Below are 22,707 nucleotides of genomic sequence, written 5' to 3' on the forward strand. Positions count from 1 at the left end.
TCCGCGGCCTTGTCCACTCGTGTTCTCCTGGTTCGGGCAATTTCTAATAATGTGGTCCGGTTTTCCACATTTATAACAAACTACATTGGCATAACTTGCTCCGACACTACTTGCTCCGCCGTTACTCGTTCTGACACCATTTGTTCCTTTCGTTCTATTAACCCCTGGTCCGTAGACCTCACACTTCACCGCGCTATGACCATTTCTTTTACACTTGTTGCAAAATTTGGTGCAGAACCCCGAGTGATACTTTTCACACCTTTGGCATAGCTGCTTCTGATTGTTGTTGTTGTTGTTGCGGTTATTATTGTTGTTGGGATGATTGTTGTAGTTGCTGTTGTTGTTGTTGTTGTTGTTGTTGTTGTTGTTGTTGTTGTTGTTGGGCCGTTTGTTGTAGTTGCGATTGATGTTGCGATTGTTGGGATAATTGTTGCGATTATTGTTGTAATTGCTGTTGTTGTTGTATTGGTGATTCTTATCACCGTTTTCCTCCCACTTTCTTTTGACTTGCTTCAAATTGGCCTCTTTAGCAGTCTGTTCTTTAATTCTTTCTTCAATCTGGTTCACTAGTTTGTGAGCCATTCTACATGCCTGTTGTATGGAGGCGGGCTCGTGTGAACTTATATCTTCTTGGATTCTTTCCGGCAATCCTTTCACAAACGCGTCGATCTTCTCTTCCTCATCTTCGAATGCTCCCGGACACAATAGGCACAATTCTGTGAATCGTCTTTCGTACGTGGTAATATCAAATCCTTGGGTTCGTAACCCTCTAATTTCTGTCTTGAGCTTATTGACCTCGGTTCTGGGATGGTACTTCTCGTTCATCAAGTGCTTGAATGCTGACCACGGTAGTGCGTAAGCATCATCTTGTCCCACTTGCTCTAGATAGGTATTCCACCATGTTAACGCAGAACCTGTGAAGGTATGCGTAGCGTACTTCACTTTGTCCTCTTCAGTACACTTACTTATGGCAAACACCGATTCGACCTTCTCGGTCCACCGTTTCAATCCGATCGGTCCTTCGGTTCCATCAAATTCCAAAGGTTTGCAGGCAGTGAATTCTTTGTAGGTGCATCCTACACGATTTCCTGTACTGCCAGATCCAAGGTTATTGTTGGTATGTAGCGCAGCCTGTACTGCGGCTATGTTTGAAGCTAGAAAAGTACGGAATTCCTCTTCATTCATATTCACGATGTGTCGAGTAGTCGGTGCCATTTCCTTCAAAATAGTCAAATGGAACAAGTTAATCATACAGAATATTAAGAGTAGTTAATAGTATTTCGTAGCATAATATGAACTCATTTATAAAAGTTTTTTCTTCATATTAGCGTTTTATAAGTTTAAATTCGGGTAGTACCTACCCGTTAAGTTCATACTTAGTAGCTAATATACAATTCAACTACTACAATTCTATATGAAAAACTGATTATAATAATATTTCGCGTTCAAACTTTTACACAATATTTTACAAACTTACAATACCGCTTATATTTCATATTGCATGAAATATAGCACACAATAAATTTGATACAAGATGGTTGTGAAGATAATTCTAGCTAGTACACAAGTCGTTCAGCAAAGGCAATAAAGACACGTAATTCATACGTCCAGAAACAAGTCATGCATTCTGGTTTTACTAGGATTACTTCCCATCCTTGGTCTTGTGGAACATAACCGTTATGGCCGTTGATAAAACAGCGTGTTGTAACGTCGTCAAAGGGATGAGGGTTACGTAATGTCCAACAGTCCCGTAACAATCTAAAAACTTCATTTCTTACCCCAATTACCGACTCCGTCACTTGTGGGAACGTTTTGTTTAATAGTTGTAGCCCGATGTTCTTGTTCTCACTTTGGTGAGAAGCGAACATTACTAATCCGTAAGCATAACATGCTTCTTTATGTTGCATGTTAGCCGCTTTTTCTAACTCACGAAGTCCTATATTCGGATATACTGAGTCAAAATAATTTCTTAACCCGTTGCGTAAAATAGCATTTGGGTTCCCCGCAATATATGCGTCAAAGTAAACACATCGTAACTTATGGATTTCCCAATGTGATATCCCCCATCTTTCGAACGAAAGCCTTTTATAAACCAAGGCATTCTTGGAACGTTCTTCGAATGTCTTACAAACTGATCTCGCCTTAAATAGTTGTGCCGAAGAATTCTGACCGACTCTAGACAAGATTTCATCAATCATGTCTCCGGGTAGGTCTCTTAAAATATTGGGTTGTCTATCCATTTTGTGTTTTTATACTGTAAAATAGACAAGAGTTAGATTCATAAAAAAAAAATACTTATTAATACAAGCAATTTTTACATATATCATAAAGCATAAGCACACTATATTACATATATTACACCACACGAATACAACTATCTTATTCCGACTCGCTTGTTTCTTCTTCTTCGGTTTTGGATCGTTTTGCCAAGTTTCTAGGGATATATGATGTTCCCCTAATACGAGCCGTCGTTGTCCACATTGGTTTAGAAAAACCTGGTGGTTTAGAGGTTCCCGGGTCATTGTTACAACTTAAGGACTTCGGGGGTTTACGATACATATAAAGTTCATCGGGGTTGGAATTAGATTTCTCTATTTTTATGCCCTTTCCTTTATTATTTTCTTTTGCCTTTTTAAATTCAATTGGGGTAATTTCTATAACATCATCGGAATTCTCGTCGGAATCCGATTCATCGGAGAATTGGTAATCCTCCCAATATTTTGCTTCCTTGGCGGAAACACCATTGACCATAATTAACCTTGGTCGGTTGGTTGAGGATTTTCTTTTACTTAACAGTTTTATTATTTCCCCCACCGGTTCTATTTCTTCATCCGGTTCCGATTCTTCTTCCGGTTCTGATTCTTCTTCCGGTTCCGACTCTTCTTCCGGTTCCTCTTCGGGAACTTGTGAATCAGTCCACGAATCATTCCAATTTACATTTGACTCTTCATTATTATTAGGTGAGTCAATGGGACTTGTTCTAGAGGTAGACATCTATCACATAATATCAAACGCGTTAAGAGATTAATATATCACATAGTATTCACATGTTAAAAATATATAGTTTCCAACAAAATTTGTTAAGCAATCATTTTTCAAGTAAACACGGTCGAAGTCCAGACTCACTAATGCATCCTAACAAACTCGATAAGACACACTAATGCAAAATTCTGGTTCTCTAAGACCAACGCTCGGATACCAACTGAAATGTCCCGTTCTTATTGATTAAAAACGTTCCATATTAATTGATTTCGTTGCGAGATTTTGACCTCTATATGAGACGTTTTTCAAAGACTGCATTCATTTTAAAACAAACCATAACCTTTATTTCATCAATAAAGGTTTAAAAAGTTTTACGTAGATTATCAAATAATGATAATCTAAAATATCCTGTTTACACACGACCATTACATAATGGTTTATAATACAAATATGTTACAACAAAATAAGTTTCTTGAATGCAGTTTTTACACAATATCATACAAGCATGGACTCCAAATCTCGTCCTTATTTAAGTATGCGACAGCGGAAGCTCTTAATAATCACCTGAGAATAAACATGCTTAAAACGTCAACAAAAATGTTGGTGAGTTATAGGTTTAACCTATATATATCAAATCATAATAATAGACCACAAGATTTCATATTTCAATACACATCCCATACATAGAGATAAAAATCATTCATATGGTGAACACCTGGTAACCGACATTAACAAGATGCATATATAAGAATATCCCCATCATTCCGGGACACCCTTCGGATATGATATAAATTTCGAAGTACTAAAGCATCCGGTACTTTGGATGGGGCTTGTTGGGCCCGATAGATCTATCTTTAGGATTCGCGTCAATTAGGGTGTCTGTTCCCTAATTCTTAGATTACCAGACTTAATAAAAAGGGGCATATTCGATTTCGATAATTCAACCATAGAATGTAGTTTCACGTACTTGTGTCTATTTTGTAAATCATTTATAAAACCTGCATGTATTCTCATCCCAAAAATATTAGATTTTAAAAGTGGGACTATAACTCACTTTCACAGATTTTTACTTCTTCGGGAAGTAAGACTTGGCCACTGGTTGATTCACGAACCTATAACAATATATACATATATATCAAAGTATGTTCAAAATATATTCACAACACTTTTAATATATTTTGATGTTTTAAGTTTATTAAGTCAGCTGTCCTCGTTAGTAACCTACAACTAGTTGTCCACAGTTAGATGTACAGAAATAAATCGATAAATATTATCTTGAATCAATCCACGACCCAGTGTATACGTATCTCAGAATTGATCACAACTCAAACTATATATATTTTGGAATCAACCTCAACCCTGTATAGCTAACTCCAACATTCACATATAGAGTGTCTATGGTTGTTCCGAAATATATATAGATGTGTCGACATGATAGGTCGAAACATTGTATACGTGTCTATGGTATCTCAAGATTACATAATATACAATACAAGTTGATTAAGTTATGGTTGGAATAGATTTGTTACCAATTTTCACGTAGCTAAAATGAGAAAAATTATCCAATCTTGTTTTACCCATAACTTCTTCATTTTAAATCCGTTTTGAGTGAATCAAATTGCTATGGTTTCATATTGAACTCTATTTTATGAATCTAAACAGAAAAGTATAGGTTTATAGTCGAAAAAATAAGTTACAAGTCATTTTTGTAAAGGTAGTCATTTCAGTCGAAAGAACGACGTCTAGATGACCATTTTAGAAAACATACTTCCACTTTGAGTTTAACCATAATTTTTGGATATAGTTTCATGTTCATAATAAAAATCATTTTCTCAGAATAACAACTTTTAAATCAAAGTTTATCATAGTTTTTAATTAACTAACTCAAAACAGCCCGCGGTGTTACTACGACGGCGTAAATCCGGTTTTACGGTGTTTTTCGTGTTTCCAGGTTTTAAATCATTAAGTTAGCATATCATATAGATATAGAACATGTGTTTAGTTGATTTTAAAAGTCAAGTTAGAAGGATTAACTTTTATTTGCGAACAAGTTTAGAATTAACTAAACTATGTTCTAGTGATTACAAGTTTAAACCTTCGAATAAGATAGCTTTATATGTATGAATCGAATGATGTTATGAACATCATTACTACCTTAAGTTCCTTGGATAAACCTACTGGAAAATAGAAAAATGGATCTAGCTTCAACGGATCCTTGGATGGCTCGAAGTTCTTGAAGCAGAATCATGACACGAAAACAAGTTCAAGTAAGATCATCACTTGAAATAAGATTGTTATAGTTATAGAAATTGAACAAAAGTTTGAATATGATTATTACCTTGTATTAGAATAATAACCTACTGTAAGAAACAAAGATTTCTTGAGGTTGGATGATCACCTTACAAGATTGGAAGTGAGCTAGCAAACTTGAAAGTATTCTTGATTTTATGAAACTAGAACTTTTGTAATTTATGAAGAACACTTAGAACTTGAAGATAGAACTTGAGAGAGATCAATTAGATGAAGAAAATTGAAGAATTAAAGTGTTTGTAGGTGTTTTTGGTCGTTGGTGTATGGATTAGATATAAAGGATATGTAATTTTGTTTTCATGTAAATAAGTCATGAATGATTACTCATATTTTTGTAATTTTATGAGATATTTCATGCTAGTTGTCAAATGATGGTTCCCACATGTGTTAGGTGACTCACATGGGCTGCTAAGAGCTGATCATTGGAGTGTATATACCAATAGTACATACATCTAAAAGCTGTGTATTGTACGAGTACGAATACGGGTGCATACGAGTAGAATTGTTGATGAAACTGAACGAGGATGTAATTGTAAGCATTTTTGTTAAGTAGAAGTATTTTGATAAGTGTCTTGAAGTCTTTCAAAAGTGTATGAATACATATTAAAACACTACATGTATATACATTTTAACTGAGTCGTTAAGTCATCGTTAGTCGTTACATGTAAATGTTGTTTTGAAACCTTTAGGTTAACGATCTTGTTAAATGTTGTTAACCCAATGTTTATAATATCAAAAGAGATTTTAAATTATTATATTATCATGATATTATGATGTACGAATATCTCTTAATATGATATATATACATTAAATGTCGTTACAACGATAATCGTTACATATATGTCTCGTTTCAAAATCATTAAGTTAGTAGTCTTGTTTTTACATATGTAGTTCATTGTTAATATACTTAATGATATGTTTACTTATCATAATATCATGTTAACTATATATATAACCATATATATGTCATCATATAGTTTTTACAAGTTTTAACGTTCGTGAATCACCGGTCAACTTGGGTGGTCAATTGTCTATATGAAACCTATTTCAATTAATCAAGTCTTAACAAGTTTGATTGCTTAACATGTTGGAAACATTTAATCATGTAAATATCAATCTCAATTAATATATATAAACATGGAAAAGTTCGGGTCATTACAGAGTTTCAGATCGATTTAGTGCCAGGAGATGCACCTGTAGCTCGCGCACCTTATCGACTCGCACCTTCCGAAATGCAAGAGTTGCAGAGCCAACTACAAGAACTAAGAACTGCTAGACCGTGGATTTATCCAACCAAGTTTCTCGCCTTGGGGCGCACCTGTTTTATTTGTGAAGAAGAAGGACGGATCATTCCGCATGTGTATCGAATACCGTAAACTCAACAAATTGACGATTAAGAATCGGTATCCTCTTCCTCGAATTGACGATCTTTTTTATCAACTACAAGGATCGAACGTTTACTCTAAGATCGATTTGCGATCCGGTTATCACCAGTTGAGGGTGAAAGAGAGCGATGTGATGAAGACTGCATTCAGAACTCGTTATGGTCATTATGAGTTTCTCGTAATGCCATTCGGTTTAACCAACGCACGTGCCGTGTTCATGGATCTCATGAATCGTGTCTGCAAGCCATACCTGGATAAGTTCTTTATCGTCTTCATAGACAATATCCTCATCTACTCCAAAAGCGAAGAATAACATGAACAACATCTTCGCCTAGTTTTGGAACTCTTAAGACAAGAGCAACTTTATGCAAAATTCTCCAAATGTGAGTTTTGGTTGAAAGAAGTCCAATTTCTGGGTCACGTTGTGAGCGATCAAGGTATCAAAGTTGATCTCGCAAAGATCGAAGCTATCAGCAAGTGGGAAACCCCCACTACTCCAACTTGCATCCGCCAATTTTTAGGCCTCGCCAGTTACTACCGAAGATTTATTGAAGGTTTCTCTCTGATTGCGCGTCCTTTGACCGCGCTGACTCACAAAGGGAAGAAGTTCATTTGGGAACCCGAACAAAAATCTGCATTTCAAACCTTGAAAAAGAAGTTAACCACTGCACCTATCTTATCACTTCCTGAAGGCAGTGACGATTTCGTTGTTTATTGCGATGCTTCGAAAAGTGGTTTTGGTTGTGTACTGATGCAACGCACGAAGGTTATCGCTTACGCCTCTCGGCAACTGAAGATTCACGAATGAAATTACACAACGCACGATCTCGAGCTTGGAGACGTTGTCTTTGCATTAAAACTGTGGAGACACTATATTTATGGAACTAAGAGCACTATTTTCACCGATCATAAAAGCCTCCAACACATCTTTGATCAGAAGCAACTGAATATGAGACAGCGTCGATGGATCGAGACACTGAACAACTATGATTGTGAACTTCGTTATCACCCTGGCAAGGCCAATGTTGTAGCTGACGCTTTGAGCCGAAAAGAGAGGATGGCACCCCTTCGTGTTCGGGCACTGAACATCACCATTCATTCGAACCTCAATAACCAGATCCGAGCAGCCCAAGATGAGGCTCTCAAGGAGGAGAATATATCTCAGGAACACTTGAACATTCTCGTCTCACGATTCGAGGTTAAGGAGACTGGACTCCGATGCTATGCCGGAAGAATTTTGGTACCTCGTTATGGGATTTACGGAACCTTATACTAGATGAAGCCCACAAGTCGAGATATTCAATTCATCCAGGAGCCGGTAAAATGTACCACGATCTCAAGGAACAATATTGGTGGCCTAATCTTAAGAAGGATGTTGCAACTTATGTTGGTAAGTGTTTGACTTGCTCGAAAGTTAAGGCCGAACATCAGAAGCCTTCTGGGTTACTTGAGCAACTGGAAATCCCGCAATGGAAGTGGGAAAGGATAACGATGGATTTCATTACGAAGCTACCAAAGATGGTGGGCGGATACGATACCATCTGGGTTATCGTTGACCGTCTTACTAAATTTGCACACTTTTTATCCATGAAGGAAACGGATATGATGGAGAGACTCGCTCAACTATACATAAAAGAGGTGGTATCTCGTCATGGTGTACCCTTATCGATCATCTCAGATCGCGATCCTCGTTTTGCTTCCAGATTTTGGCGTTCTTTGCAAGAAGCCTTGGGAACCCGTCTTGACATGAGCACTGCGTATCATCCACAGATCGACGGGAAAAGCGAACGCACAATTCAGACTTTAGAAGACATGTTGCGTGCATGTGTCATTGATTTCGAAAAGGCTTGGGAAAGGCATTTGCCGCTAGCCGAATTCTCTTACAACAACAGTTATCATTTGAGTATTGATGCCGCACCTTTTGAAGCATTGTATGGCCGCAAGTGCCAATCTCCTATTTGTTGGGCCAAGGTAGGCGAAACGCAAATCACCGGACCCGAGATAGTCCATGAAACAACTGAGAAGATTGTCCAAATTCAAGCAAGACTTAAGACGGCCCATGATCGTCAAAAGAGTTATGCCGACCTTAAACGTAAGGACTTCGAATTCAACGTGGGTGACCGTGTAATATTGAAGGTCGCGCCTTGGAAAGGTGTGATTCATTTTAGAAAACGTGTGAAGCTCAACCCGCGATACATCGGTCCTTTCGAAATCTTGGAGAGTGTGGGACCCGTTGCTTACCGTTTAGATCTTCCAACTCAATTGAGCTCAGTTCATCCTACTTTTCATGTATCGAATTTGAAGAAGTGTCTTGCTGAACCGGAACATGTCATACCATTGGAGGAACTTACGATTGACGACAAACTCCACTTCGTGGAAGAGCCTGTCGAAATTATGGACCGTGTGGTCAAAACTTTGAAACACAACAAGATTTTGATCGTCCGAGTATGATGGAATGCCAAACGAGGACCTGAGTTTACATGGGTACGAGAGGATCAAATGATGCAGAAGTATCCTCACATTTTCCCAGCTCCTCCATCTCCCTCAGCTTAAAATTTCGGGACGAAATTTTCTTTAACAGGTGGGTAATGTAACGACCCTGGTTTTTCCATCTTTTATTAATAATATTTATTATTAATACTTGCGCTTTAATGAATGTATTTTATTACATTTACTTGTCACCGTGATTGACTTTACATGGCCCGACTCGTCTTTGTGACACACGAACTTTTCATGAATAATATTTCGAATATTATTTGCATTCATGATTACTTATTATTAATCATTTTTGATTAACTAGTGTTAGTAGTTAATTACTTGGGCTTTATTGGATTAATTGTGACTTACTTAGACTTGGACTTTTATTAATGGACTCATGATTAATGGACTTGGAAGCCCACCCTACTCTCTTAATGGATTAATTAGGATCCCATTTTGTTACAAGTATTTCATTTAGGCTTAAACTAGTTTAGTTGGTGAATGAAAGACTAGTTACAAGAATACTTACAACACTTTCCCACACCATTTAACCTTATTACCATTTTGAGCTAAATACATGCAAGTAACTAGTGGACTTTTTCTCTTTTTGGCACCCCTTGGAGCCGTCGATTTTGATGGGTAAAAGAGGGGTTCCATTTTCTTTTTTGTGATACTTATTTACTAGTATTCCTCATTTTTTTACACACACACTTACTTACACTTTCTTTCTCCAAGCATTTTCTCTCTAACTTTGTAAGTTACAAACCTTATTTCTCCTCTCTTTTTCTCTTTGAAACCGAAACATAAACTCACATCATCATCATCATTTGCTTGTTTAAGTTACTTGTTGTTTATTGTTGTTTAATTATTTGTTGTTGTTTGTTGTTGTTAAGCAGGGACGAATCTTTAGGGTGGCAGGGGTGGGCAGTGGCCCCTCCAAAAATTTGTTCTCTTAGCGTAAATTTTATTTCCTGGGATGTAAAATATAAATATTTTATATAATAGCCCCTCCAAGATTTTAGAATTTTTCTTATATAAGTTTTTGAAATGATTTTGGCCCTCCCACTAAAGTCGTTCAAGATCCGTCTCTGTGGTTAAGAATCAAACTTTCTAGTTTATTCTTCATATCATCTTGTTCATACAAGAACATACAAGAGCTAAGGAGAATCAAGTTCATAGTTTGATTTCTCCATAAAAATTGTTAAAAGAAAGTTCATGAATTTTAAAATCATACTTGTGTTCATGTTTGTAAACTTAAAGTTTACTTTCTTAAAAGATCAAAGCCTTGGCTTGAATCTTTCTAAGTATGAACAACCATTAATTTATTACTTGTAGATTAGTTTATTTCTTCATTTCCTTGCACTTTGAATTCGTGATTTGTGGTGGTTGGTCAAGTGTTACTAGTTAATCTTGATCTCATACTTCTTGAAACTAAAGTTAACTTTATAAGTTCAAGAACATGGAAGTATAACTTTCTAGTTATAACTTCATATACTTATGAAAGATCTAAGTTTCTATAGCTTGTGGTCTACTTATTTTGTTGTAAACAAAATCTTGTAAGCTTATATACACTTTACAAGATGAAAATCTAAGTTTCATAACTTATGGTTTCATTAAAGTAAAGATTCAAGTGTTGTAACTTAGGATCTAACTTAAGAACTTTAGATCTAGACTTTGGGTCTAGGATCTTCAAGATCTAACTAAGAACTATGTTCTACAACTTAAGATCTTGTTTAGTTAGTTAACTTTCAAGTTTATAGCTTTATATTACATTTAGAACTCATGAATGTGTCGGATCTAAGATCTTGATGTAACCTTGGTTCATCAAACTACTTACAACACTTAATTGAGTTGTGCTACATATCTTAGACATACACTAGTGTTATGATGGTCAAAACTTGGTAAAGATTATGCAAACCCATCAACGAGTTGTACACATGAAGCTACAAGCATCGAGGATGAGAACCGTGATGAGCATCAAGCACCAAGAACCCACCGGAACACCTTTAGCTACTGTTTCTGGAACTGGTCCAACCACCTGTGTAACATCCCGCATTTTTCCGTTAAATTATTTTAACGCCCGTCTTTTTATTTTAAATAATATCCTTCGTGACTAGATTCGTATCCTCCGTTAGCTAACATTCTTAATAATTTTCGTTATTGGATTATAACATCTCCCGTTAATGTGCGTATCTAAAATATCTCGTTTAGGTAATTCACGCACCCGCTTATAAACTAGAGGGACTAGACTTGCCAAAAGACCAAACCTTTGACTAGGTCAAAGTGGTCAACACCCACCTCCTTCTTTCATTTTCCATTTCATTTCCCTTTTCTTAAATACTTTCACCATTTTTCTCTCAATCTTCAAAACAAGAATTCATTATCTAAATTCAGATTAGGAGGCTAGCAACAAAACAAATTACATATTTGGAATCCTCTCTTCATCCTCTACAACTCGATACCAATTTCACCTCATTTGGGTAACTTTCTAAAATCACTAGATTTTGTGTTCTTGATATTTTTGAATTATAAAGTTGTTAATTAGTGTCTATGGCTCAAGTCTAACATGAATATATGATTTGTATGCTCGATTTGTTGTTTTAGAGTAACTAGCATGAACTTGAAAATGGGTTTGCTTAATCTTTGATTTTGGATGAGTTGATGTTGTTAAATTGTTTAAGTTCATGTTTTAATTGCGTTACTAGTATCACTAGCTTCGTTTTGATGCGTAGGTTGATTAAGAAAACTTCAAATACATGATTAGTGATTTTTGTGAATTTTGGTTAGGGTTTGATAAGCCTAAAACGAATTTTTGATGTTTTGAATGCCATGAAATGTTATTAGTAAGTGTTTAGTTGTAATGTATGTTTCATTTCCTTCAAAACTGCATACCATATGTGTGAATTGGATTCCCGAATCTTAAAATGAGTTTTGAGAACTTGAAACTTTGAAAATAGACTTTTAATGACCACTTGACGAGAAATCGGTTATTGAAAATAATGTTTTTGTTTGATGAGACGTGTTTAGTTGTATCCCTTGTCAAAAGAGCTTTCCAACGATATAAGATACGCCTTCTAAGTGTTTACGGTTTGTGTTTTGTGTTTGTTTGAGTTTTGAATTGGGACTTGGCCATTTGACACTGACCAGGTACCAGCACACGTTAAGTGCCGCGGCACGGCCAGCCTATGTCGCAGCGCGACATTAGGCGTCTCCAGATTTCTGTTTCCATTGTACATTATACGAAAAATGTGTGGCATGCTAGAGACCTCCGATTCACATGTAACTTGTTCTAACATGCTTATATATGAATAACTAGCACAGAAAAATAGTTCGGGACCCGACCCAAACGTGTTGACTTTTTCGTTGACTTTGACCCGACTCAAATTTGACTTTTTGTCAAACTTAACCAAATGATTATGCAATCTTTCTAACATGATTCTTTACTTGTATCTTGCATGAAACTTGACAATTTGATCCGCATGCTATATAATCGAGTCGTAACGAGCCATAGGACTAATTGAATATCTTTGACCGATCGTGTTTACCGTTATTGATACAACCCTAATTATTTAGGTCAAGACTAAACAACTTTCATGCACACGTTTACTTTGTGAAGTACCTTTATTACTCGTGCACTCGAGGTGAGATCATAGTCCCATCTTTCAACAACTTTTATACTTTTAAATCATGGGATGAGAAACATATACAGTTTTATACTACATACTTTTATGCTTTGAACACAAGTACGAAAACAAACATTCCACGTGCGAGTTTAGAACGAAATGCCTCAATTCGATTATCATTAGTTACACTTGTCGGGTGTAAGCGAGAACTTATGTTGTATGGATCCATATGGGTTTGACAAACCCTCATTCGGACGGTTCGCTACCGTTATGCGGATGAAATATATTTTCGTGTTTTAGTGTAGGTTCTAACACTGTATGATGGGGTAACGTTGGTTAAGTCTTGATATTTGAGTGCTCGCGTATAACAACACTTTTGGAATGCAAATGTTTTGGATAATATACGTTATGGGAATACAAAATCTTGTGGTTCAAAAACAACGTTTATTAATACACCTATGATTTCACCAACGTTTTCATTGACAGTTTTCTATATGTTTTCTCAGGTTCTTGAATGATATATGATACATGCTTCCGCTCACTTTTGATACTTGCTTGGATGTCGAGTATACATGCATACATGGAGCATCTTTTGACTTTACTTTTACTTGTGTCGCATGGGTTTCATTTGTACTTATAAACTTTGTAACGTAACTCGTTGTAGAACTACTTTTGTAAACTTGAACCATCCTTACATTTGAAATGAATGCGACATGTTTTGGTCAAACGTCATTTTAAAGACTTATGACCACGTAACGGGACCTAAGTAGACGGCGCTGTCAATGACGTTTTGGTCGGGTCGCTACAGGTGGTATCAGAGCCAGGCTTTGATTCTGGGACCTGTGGGTTATGGGCCCACCACGCTTCCGCTGTGCCACTCTGATTTGGGACCTGTGGGTTATGGGCCCACCTGTGGGTTTCGATCCTCGTATATTAACGCCGCACATTTCGAAACCTTACAGCACCACAATTGTTGTTCTCTTATTCGTTGGACCGAAGTAGGTGACAAGCAAATCATCAGATCCGAAATTCATCCAAGAAATAACCGTTGAGATAGTTCAAGCCCGAGAAGGGCTCAAGACGGCCCGTAGTCGCCAAAAGGACTATGCCTATGTTAGATGTAAACCTTCCGGATCCCAAGTCAGTAACCGTGTAATATTGAAAAACCGCACCTCGGAAAGGTGTAATCTGTTTCGGGAAATCGAGGAGAGTCATATCCGCAATATTGATTCTTTTGAAATCTTGAGGCGTATTGGAACCGCTTCCTACCGTTTAGAACTTATGAGTCAATTAAGTTTCCGTTTACCCTACGTTCCATGTAACAAACTTAGAGACGTGTCATGCGGAACTGGAACGTGCTACTCTTCTAGATAAACTTACTATCGATGACAAACTCCTCTTCGTAGAAAGACCGGTTTAAATTGTGGATCGTAAAACCAAGCCTTAATACGATGTAAACCCCGACTATCCAGAATCGTGGAAACGCCCAAGGAAGTACCTTCACTCATTCGTAGGATTGACAACGCTAGGTCTCGAGTAAGAGACATCGACTATTACTTCCAACTAAATTTCGGGACGAAATTTCTTTTAAGGTGTGGGTAATGTAACATCCCGCATTTTTCCGTTAAATTATTTTAACGCCCGTCTTTTTATTTTAAATAATATCCTTCGTGACTAGATTCGTATCCTCCATTAGCTAACATTCTTAATAATTTTCGTTATTGGATTATAACATCTCCCGTTAATGTGCGTATCTAAAATATCTCGTTTAGGTAATTCACGCACCCGCTTATAAACTAGAGGGATAGACTTGCCAAAAGACCAAACCTTTGACTAGGTCAAAGTGGTCAACACCCACCTCCTTCTTTCATTTTCCATTTCATTTCCCTTTTCTTAAATAGTTTCACCATTTTTCTCTCAATCTTCAAAACAAGAATTCATCATCTAAATTCTGATTAGGAGGCTAGCAACAAAATAAATTACATATTTGGAATCCTCTCTTCATCCTCTACAACTCGATACCAATTTCACCTCATTTGGATAACTTTCTAAAATCACTAGATTTTGTGCTCTTGATATTTTTGAATTATAAAGTTGTTAATTAGTGTCTATGGCTCAAGTCTAACATGAATATATGATTTGTATGCTCGATTTTTTGTTTTGGAGTAACTAGCATGAACTTGAAAATAGTTTTGCTTAATCTTTGATTTTGGATGAGTTGATGTTGTTAAATTGTTTAAGTTCATGTTTTAATTGCGTTACTAGTATCACTAGCTTCGTTTTGATGCGTAGGTTGATTAAGAAAACTTCAAATACATGATTAGTGATTTTTGTGAATTTTGGTTAGGGTTTGATAAGCCTAAAACGAACTTTTGATGTTTTGAATGCCATGAAATGTTATTAGTAAGTGTTTAGTTGTAATGTATGTTTCATTTCCTTCAAAACGGCATACCATATGTGTGAATTGGATTCCCGAATCTTAAAATGAGTTTTGAGAACTTGACACTTTGAAAATAGACTTTTAATGACCACTTGACTAGAAATCGGTTATTGAAAATGATGTTTTTGTTTGATGAGATGTGTTTAGTTGTATCCCTTGTCAAAAGAGCTTTCCAACGATATAAGATATGCGTTCTAAGTGTTTACGGTTTGTGTTTTGTGTTTGTTTGAGTTTTGAATTGGGACTTGGCCATTTGAGACTGACCAGGTACCAGCACACGTTAAGTGCCGCGGCGCGGCCAGCCTATGTCGCGGCGCGACATTAGGCGTCTCCAGATTTCTGTTTCCATTGTACATTATACGAAAAATGTGTGGCATGCTAGGGACCTCCGATTCACATGTAACTTGTTCTAACATGCTTATATATGAATAACTAGCACAGAAAAATAGTTCGGGACCTGACCCGAACGTGTTGACTTTTTCGTTGACTTTGACCCGACTCAAGTTTGACTTTTTGTCAAACTTAACCAAATGATTATGCAATCTTTCTAACATGATTCTTTACTTGTATCTTGCATGAAACTTGACAATTTGATTCGCATGCTATATAATCGAGTCGTAACGAGCCATAGGACTAATTGAATATCTTTAACCGATCGTGTTTACCGTTATTGATACAACCCTAATTGTTTAGGTCAAGACTAAACAACTTTCATGCACACGTTTACTTTGTGAAGTACCTTTATTACTCGTGCACTCGAGGTGAGATCATAGTCCCATCTTTCAACAACTTTTATACTTTTAAATCATGAGATGAGAAACATATACAGTTTTATACTACATACTTTTATGCTTTGAACACAAGTACGAAAACAAACATTCCACGTGCGAGTTTAGAACGAAATGCCTCAATTCGATTATCATTAGTTACACTTGCCGGGTGTAAGCGAGAACTTATGTTGTATGGATCCATATGGGTTTGACAAACCCTCATTCGGACGGTTCGCTACCGTTATGCGAATGAAATATATTTTCGTGTTTTAGTGTAGGTTCTAACATTGTGTGATGGGGTAACGTTGGTTAAGTCTTGATAATTGAGTGCTCGCGTATAACAACACTTTTGGAATGCAAATGTTTTGGATAATCTACGTTATGGGAATACAAAATCTTGTGGTTCAAAAACAATGTTTATTAATACACCTATGATTTCACCAACATTTTTCGTTGACAGTTTTCTATATGTTTTCTCAGGTTCTTGAATGATATATGATACATGCTTCCGCTCACTTTTGATACTTGCTTGGATGTCGAGTATACATGGAGCATCTTTTGACTTTACTTTTACTTGTGTCGCATGGGTTTCATTTGTACTTATAAACTTTGTAACGTAACTCGTTATAGAACTACTTTTGTAAACTTGAACCATCCTTACATTTGAAATGAATGCGACATGTTTTGGTCAAACGTCATTTTAAAGACTTGTGACCACGTAACGGGACCTAAGTAGACGGCGCCGTCAATGACGTTTTGGTCGGGTCGGTACAACCTGGGCTACTGTAAAGATGATTTTCAGTTTTCTCAGTTCGTGTAGATGACTTTTCATTTTTAGACTCGTCTTAATCCGAGTTACGGTTTAGGATTTATGGCCCTCCGAATGTCACTATGTCCTTTTAACGTTGTGCTGAAAATTCTGACCTACTCGTACTTAAACCGTCACCACGGTCAAACAAAGACGATTTCGGTTCTGGAAATTTGTCAGCACCTAGGGGACTCATATACGGAGCCATGGCCACTGGTCTCACCTCAATTCAGTTTGTATAGAGGTCGTGGTGACTGAACGAAGTCAGCCTTTGTTTCAAACTCTTTTCTTGAACGAAACTTACTTTATACTTTTTGTTTAAAGATGAATGATGATGATACTTAAGACCTAATTTACATACTTTTAAACCTTTGGGAACGATTTACTGACTTAGTAACTTTTGACTTAGGTTGAGGACCTTTCGTACCAAACTACTTGCTTACTATTCCCGCGTATCGACTTTTACTACTTTCCACTGTGAGTTATAGCATCCCTTTTTACTTTAACTATTTTGAGAACTGAGAATACATGTGCATTTTACGTTTTACATACTAGGCATGAGTACTTAAACTTTATATATGTGTGGGTTATACAACGGCATAAACTTTCCCATTAGCTCGGTAACGTTTAGTCATTGGTCTTTGAACCGGTGAACGCGAATCTTAGATATGGATCCATAGGGTTTGACATCCCCACTAGGACTAGTAGCGCTAGCATTTAACGGGTGTTTAATACTTCATAAACATACGCACTTGCCAAGTGTACTTTTAGGGGGTAATAAACGTTAAGTTAGTTACCAAGTGCCCACGGTTATACATATACTTTTCATACTGTTTTGAAACACTGTTGAAGCACTGAAATCTCGTGGCCTACCTTACATTACTGTTATACTTAAACTATAGCTCACCAACCTTTGTATTGACGTTTTTAAGCATGTTTTTCTCATGTGCTTAAGGTTTGCTTGCTTCCGCTGTACTAGTCATGCTTTTTAGACACCCGCTGAGCTTATTAGAGATGTCACCGCATGAAACGTTTAATTTGTATTCAAACTATATTACTTTTGAAACGATGTAATTGTAACGACCTACGGGTCACGTACTATTATTTTTGCTTGCTATTCATTGAAGCATACTTTCGGAGGTTAAACATTTGACGTTGGTTAAAACGTCACCTTTTATCATGAATGCAAACTCTTTTTGAAACCGCATATAGTATTTGACCTTGTAATGATCCTGTTGTTGATGATTCGTACACGATGGTTTTGTACGGGGCATCATAAATGGTCTTGGGCCCTAACTCCAAATGGGCTTTTCACTGTGAAAAAACTATCATTTGAAATCGATTCACAGATTCTTGGTCCATTCGCGTCTCAAGGTAGTACTTTATGTAATAATCTTGTTCTGAATAAAGTCAAAATCTTTACTTGGCGATCTAAAAAACGATTGTCGGTAAAGGTTGAACTTGACAAGAAAGGAATTGACTTACAGAGTGTACGTTGTCCCGTATGTGATGACAACCTAGAATCGGTGGATCATGTTTTATTTTCGTGTAAGCATGCGTTGGAAATATGGATCGAGTTTATAATTAATGGGGGCTAGGAAATTGCACTTCTTTAAACCTTATGGATATCATCAATGGTAACGGGCCTGCACCAAGTCGAAGTCGTGTCAAGTTTTATGGCAAGCCATTAAGTGGACTACATTGTATCTTATTTGTAAAGATCGAAACAAAACGGTATTTCAAGGTAAATCTTGGAACACCTCGATGGCTTTAAATGAGATACAAAATACATCGTTAAAATGGATTGCTTTTAGGTCAAAAAGGAAAAAATTCGAGTGGCTCAAATGGCATACATCTCCAAAAGAAATATCTCATCATGTCGTGATTATGGTCTATGTTGTAATTCGAGTCTGGATGTATAAGGTTACATGCTTTGCAACCTGATTTCTTTAGGTTTCGTGATTTAATTCGTGTAGTTATTGGGCCCAGAATTGTTGGGTCATACAATGTAAATTACCTTGAGTTCTAATAAATTTGCATTAAAAAAAGAACTTAGATATTTAGTTATATCAAACGCACCATTAATCCAATATACAAATTACGACATAAAAGTACGTTGTAATTACTTATATTAAATACGGAGTAATAAACAACATACGGAGTATATCTTTAACATATATCTTGCCGGTTGCCATGTATTCCAAAATAACTCGATGTTTTTATTTGGAGGCTGCTTCCAACTTTAGCAAATCTTATTGTAAGAGGTGTTGGTGTTGTGTGTTTTGCCCCTTTTGTTATCGATACAGTGAAGATGTGGATCACATTTTCACCTCATGCTGCTACGTAATCCCTTTATGGGAAAAATTTTGTGCTTGGTGGGGGTTAAATAATTCGGTTCCGAATGGAGTTTCTAATGTGATTAGTGGTGCTAATTTTCAATTGAATTCGGTTACTCAATGCCGCATGCTTGGCCTCTAGATATGTTTTATTATGGTCTATATATGAAAATGGTGAAATAAATTTGTGCACAATGGTATTGATCGTCGGGCTGCAATTCTAAGAGAAGATATTCTTGCATTGTCCGAGCTGCTGTCCCACCTATGGATGAGTAGCCGAAAGAGAAAATGGTCAAATCACTTTGCAAGAATAGAAGGATAATCACATGCGTCTCAACGATCTATTATTAGCGTAATTGGTGTTTATGGGAGTTTATAATGTAGGCCGATGTTGTATTTTATTTCAAGACTGTGTATGTTGATTTCTTTCTAGCTGCCATGTGATAGCCTATCCTTAAAATTGCAGACTTCGCATGTTTCTTTGTAAGCCCTCTGGGCCTTTTGGGTGATTAATAATATAGCCTTTCAAAAAGAATTTGAAACTGATCTTCGATTCGTTCATACTCGTATTTATATAGAACATATAACAAAAAACAAAAATTGCATGTTTACATCTACTAATGGAATAAAAAAAGTTTGAAGAGCTTTTGTGGTAAAGATATAAAAAGATGCACGAAGTTGATAAGATGGAAATTAACCATGCATGAGAATATTTCATTTCAACCTGTGATTTTACTTTCCTAATTATTCTATGTTATACTTTTACTTTAATTAGAATTGAAAGCAAACTCAAATCTCGATTCCTTTCATACAATTATTACTGTATGTCTTATTTAAGCAATCAATTATCAATCAATTATTATCAATATGAAATATAACTCTAATTAGATTACTCGTGATGACGTGATCTCACCCTTAATCTAGATCCAAAAGCACGTTGCTTTCTCTTACAAAAAAAACAAAAAACAAAAAACAAAAAAAAAGAAAAAAAAGAAGAAAAAAAAAACTTACTGGCAACATACAAAACTTGCAACTTTTTCTTACAAGAAGTTACATTGGGTACGTCGGGATTTAGCTTTAGCTTCTCGCGAGAAAGGTGGCCTCGATATAGGGAGTTTACGGTCATTTAATATTGGTCTTATTTTCAAGTGGGTGTGGCGTTTTGTGGACAATCCGAATGCTTTATGGGCTACTGTAATCAAGTCAATTTATGGTGCTGAATTGGACTCATCGGTCAAGGGTGCAGGTATTTGGCCAAATATAGTTTCTGTTTTTAATAAGTCAAAATTTTCTGGTTTGATTCCGCTGGACGTCTTAAGAATGAAGATAGGTAATGGCTCAAATGTGCGATTTTGGAAGGATAATTGGTTAGGTGACGGGGCTCTTAAAGAAAAATTCAGAAGGCTTTTTCGGTTGGACGTGGATGAAAACTGTGCCATTGCCGATAGAATGGTTGATGGCGTTTGGATATGGATTTGGATTCGAGCTGCAATCGGTGCTCGCAATACTTCTCTCCATCACGATTTATGTCGAAAAATCAACAAGGTGGTTTTAGGTACAAGTGAGGAATCTTGGATATGGTCGCTTTTAGATAATGCAGGCTTTTCGATTAGTAAAACACGTTATCATATTGATGATATTGCGCTCCCGTCCTCACATTTATACACTATGTGGGTCAATCAAGTACCACAAAAATCAACGTTTTCATATGGAGATTAGCATTAGATAGGCTTGCTACTCGCCTCAATTTATCACGTCGTTGCTTGGATATTGAGTCGATTGGATGCGTGATTTGCAGCCACGCCATTGAGCTATACACCACGTCATGTTTGAATGCGAGGTGGCGTCCGAGTTGTGGAGAAGGATAAGAATATGGACAGGTTTATCGCTCCCTCGATTTACAGAATGGACAGATTGGATAGCTTGGTTCGAAGATTGACGGCAGTTCGAAGATATCAAATCAAGATTGTATGTCATGCTTCTACACTTTGGCACATTTGGAGATTCAGGAATAGTTTATTGTTTCAACAACGTCCGTTAAAACGTCGTATTTTGTTTGATTCGATTTGTCTATTTTCTTTTAATCGGTTTAGAAGTAGAAGTAACAAGTATGTAAATTGGAACGAGTGGCGCATAAAACCGTTTTAATGGTTTTTTCGCGGGTCTATACTAGTTCCTTGCTAGTATAACCCGTCGGAGTTGCTGTTCGAAAAGAAAAAACATACAAAATGATTACTATATCATTTTTTTCTTCCTCATTCTTCTCTTTATTCGTTTAAGACCACCTGTTACCGTAACGGTGACGTGAAATCATTTGAGTGTTTTTGAATGGAATGATCGTGACGTGACAATGTCATTTTTAAAAGATTTTATGGTTAATATTGTAGGATTTGTTGTTCAACGATAACCAAACTGTCTCATTCATAAACGGTGAACAGGTAGGTACAAACGAAGACGCTTACAGAAACCATAATGTGCAAAACAAGCCTATTCTGTTACAGATACATAGAGTTTAACTAATCAAGCCCTGTCTAAATACATAAACACTCGGACCCAAATATGGATTTCAGAAGCAGGCATCCAATGCGCAGCAACAACATAATGCTGAACAACTGCAAACCAACATATATTGAGTCAAATTTCAAGAAAATGTGGGTAGAAACAATCATGCATGGAGTATTAAGAAGAAGTTATGTTTGTTAATTACCAGCCTTTCCAAAAGTCATCGCCCCTGCTCGTCGTGTGCGTGGGAACTTCATTTTCGGTTACCGCAGTTGTTGGGTATCCAACAGGTGCTAGTGGCGTTGGTCCTTGTTTTGTCAGCGTTGGTCCTTGTTTCTCCATGGTAGGAGGGTAGGCAGCTGCATATCAAATCATAATTTCACATTTCACATACTAATAAAAAACATAATCATATGATTATGATAGACTGATAAAGAGTATCAATAAACTCACGATGAATGTTTTGTTGATCGATGTGGCTCATGACTTGGTACTGCAACTTGAATTGAACTAGCTAGATTATTATAAGATGTATGAGTGGGTATGGTGTGTTGGGGTATATATATAAGAAGAATAAGATAGGGGTCTTCAATGAAGCATCTAAAAACAAGTGTAAACATGGCTTTTTGTTATGCTAATTTTCACCTTTATTTTTGTGACCACATTACTATTTTACTTTTTTCCATTCATTCCCTTTTAAGTTAAGTCGGATGGAATATGTGACAATTGGGTTATTATGATTATTCTTATCTTCTCATAAAAAAAAAAAGAATCTTCTCATGTTATCATCATGAGTCATATCAGACCATCAGAGTCTTTGAATAAGATAAAATATTCGTTATAATGCGAGTAGAGCTAGATACTCTTAATTCGTCTATGAAAATTAATTTTTTTTACGATTATTTTTAGTTTTCATATTCTTTTTTCGCAATGAACTCTTTTCATTGGTTAGAATACAAAGTAAATATTTATTTATTTGATATCTCAAAATTATATTGTGGACACTTTATTAGATGAGAGGAGAATTATGCTGAGTATTTTGTCCTATTTCAAGTTGTATTTTAAATCAACGG

The 22,707-nt window shown here is 36.4% G+C and overlaps 1 protein-coding gene across 1 annotated transcript; it reads right to left on the reverse strand.

Moving 5' to 3' along the window:
* Positions 1-21,530: 21,530 nt before the first annotated feature.
* LOC139891259 (protein CYSTEINE-RICH TRANSMEMBRANE MODULE 4-like) lies at positions 21,531-22,183 on the reverse strand. Its single transcript, XM_071874210.1, has 3 exons — positions 22,088-22,183; positions 21,840-21,993; positions 21,531-21,744 (listed from the first exon to the last, which is right to left on the reverse strand). Exons 1-3 carry the CDS (start codon positions 22,116-22,118, stop codon positions 21,699-21,701), a joined length of 231 nt encoding a protein of 76 aa, XP_071730311.1. The 5' UTR covers positions 22,119-22,183; the 3' UTR covers positions 21,531-21,698.
* Between the last annotated feature and the right edge of the window lie 524 nt (positions 22,184-22,707).

The sequence above is a fragment of the Rutidosis leptorrhynchoides genome, chromosome 2, assembly GCF_046630445.1.
Source record: "Rutidosis leptorrhynchoides isolate AG116_Rl617_1_P2 chromosome 2, CSIRO_AGI_Rlap_v1, whole genome shotgun sequence".
NCBI lineage: Eukaryota > Viridiplantae > Streptophyta > Magnoliopsida > Asterales > Asteraceae > Rutidosis > Rutidosis leptorrhynchoides.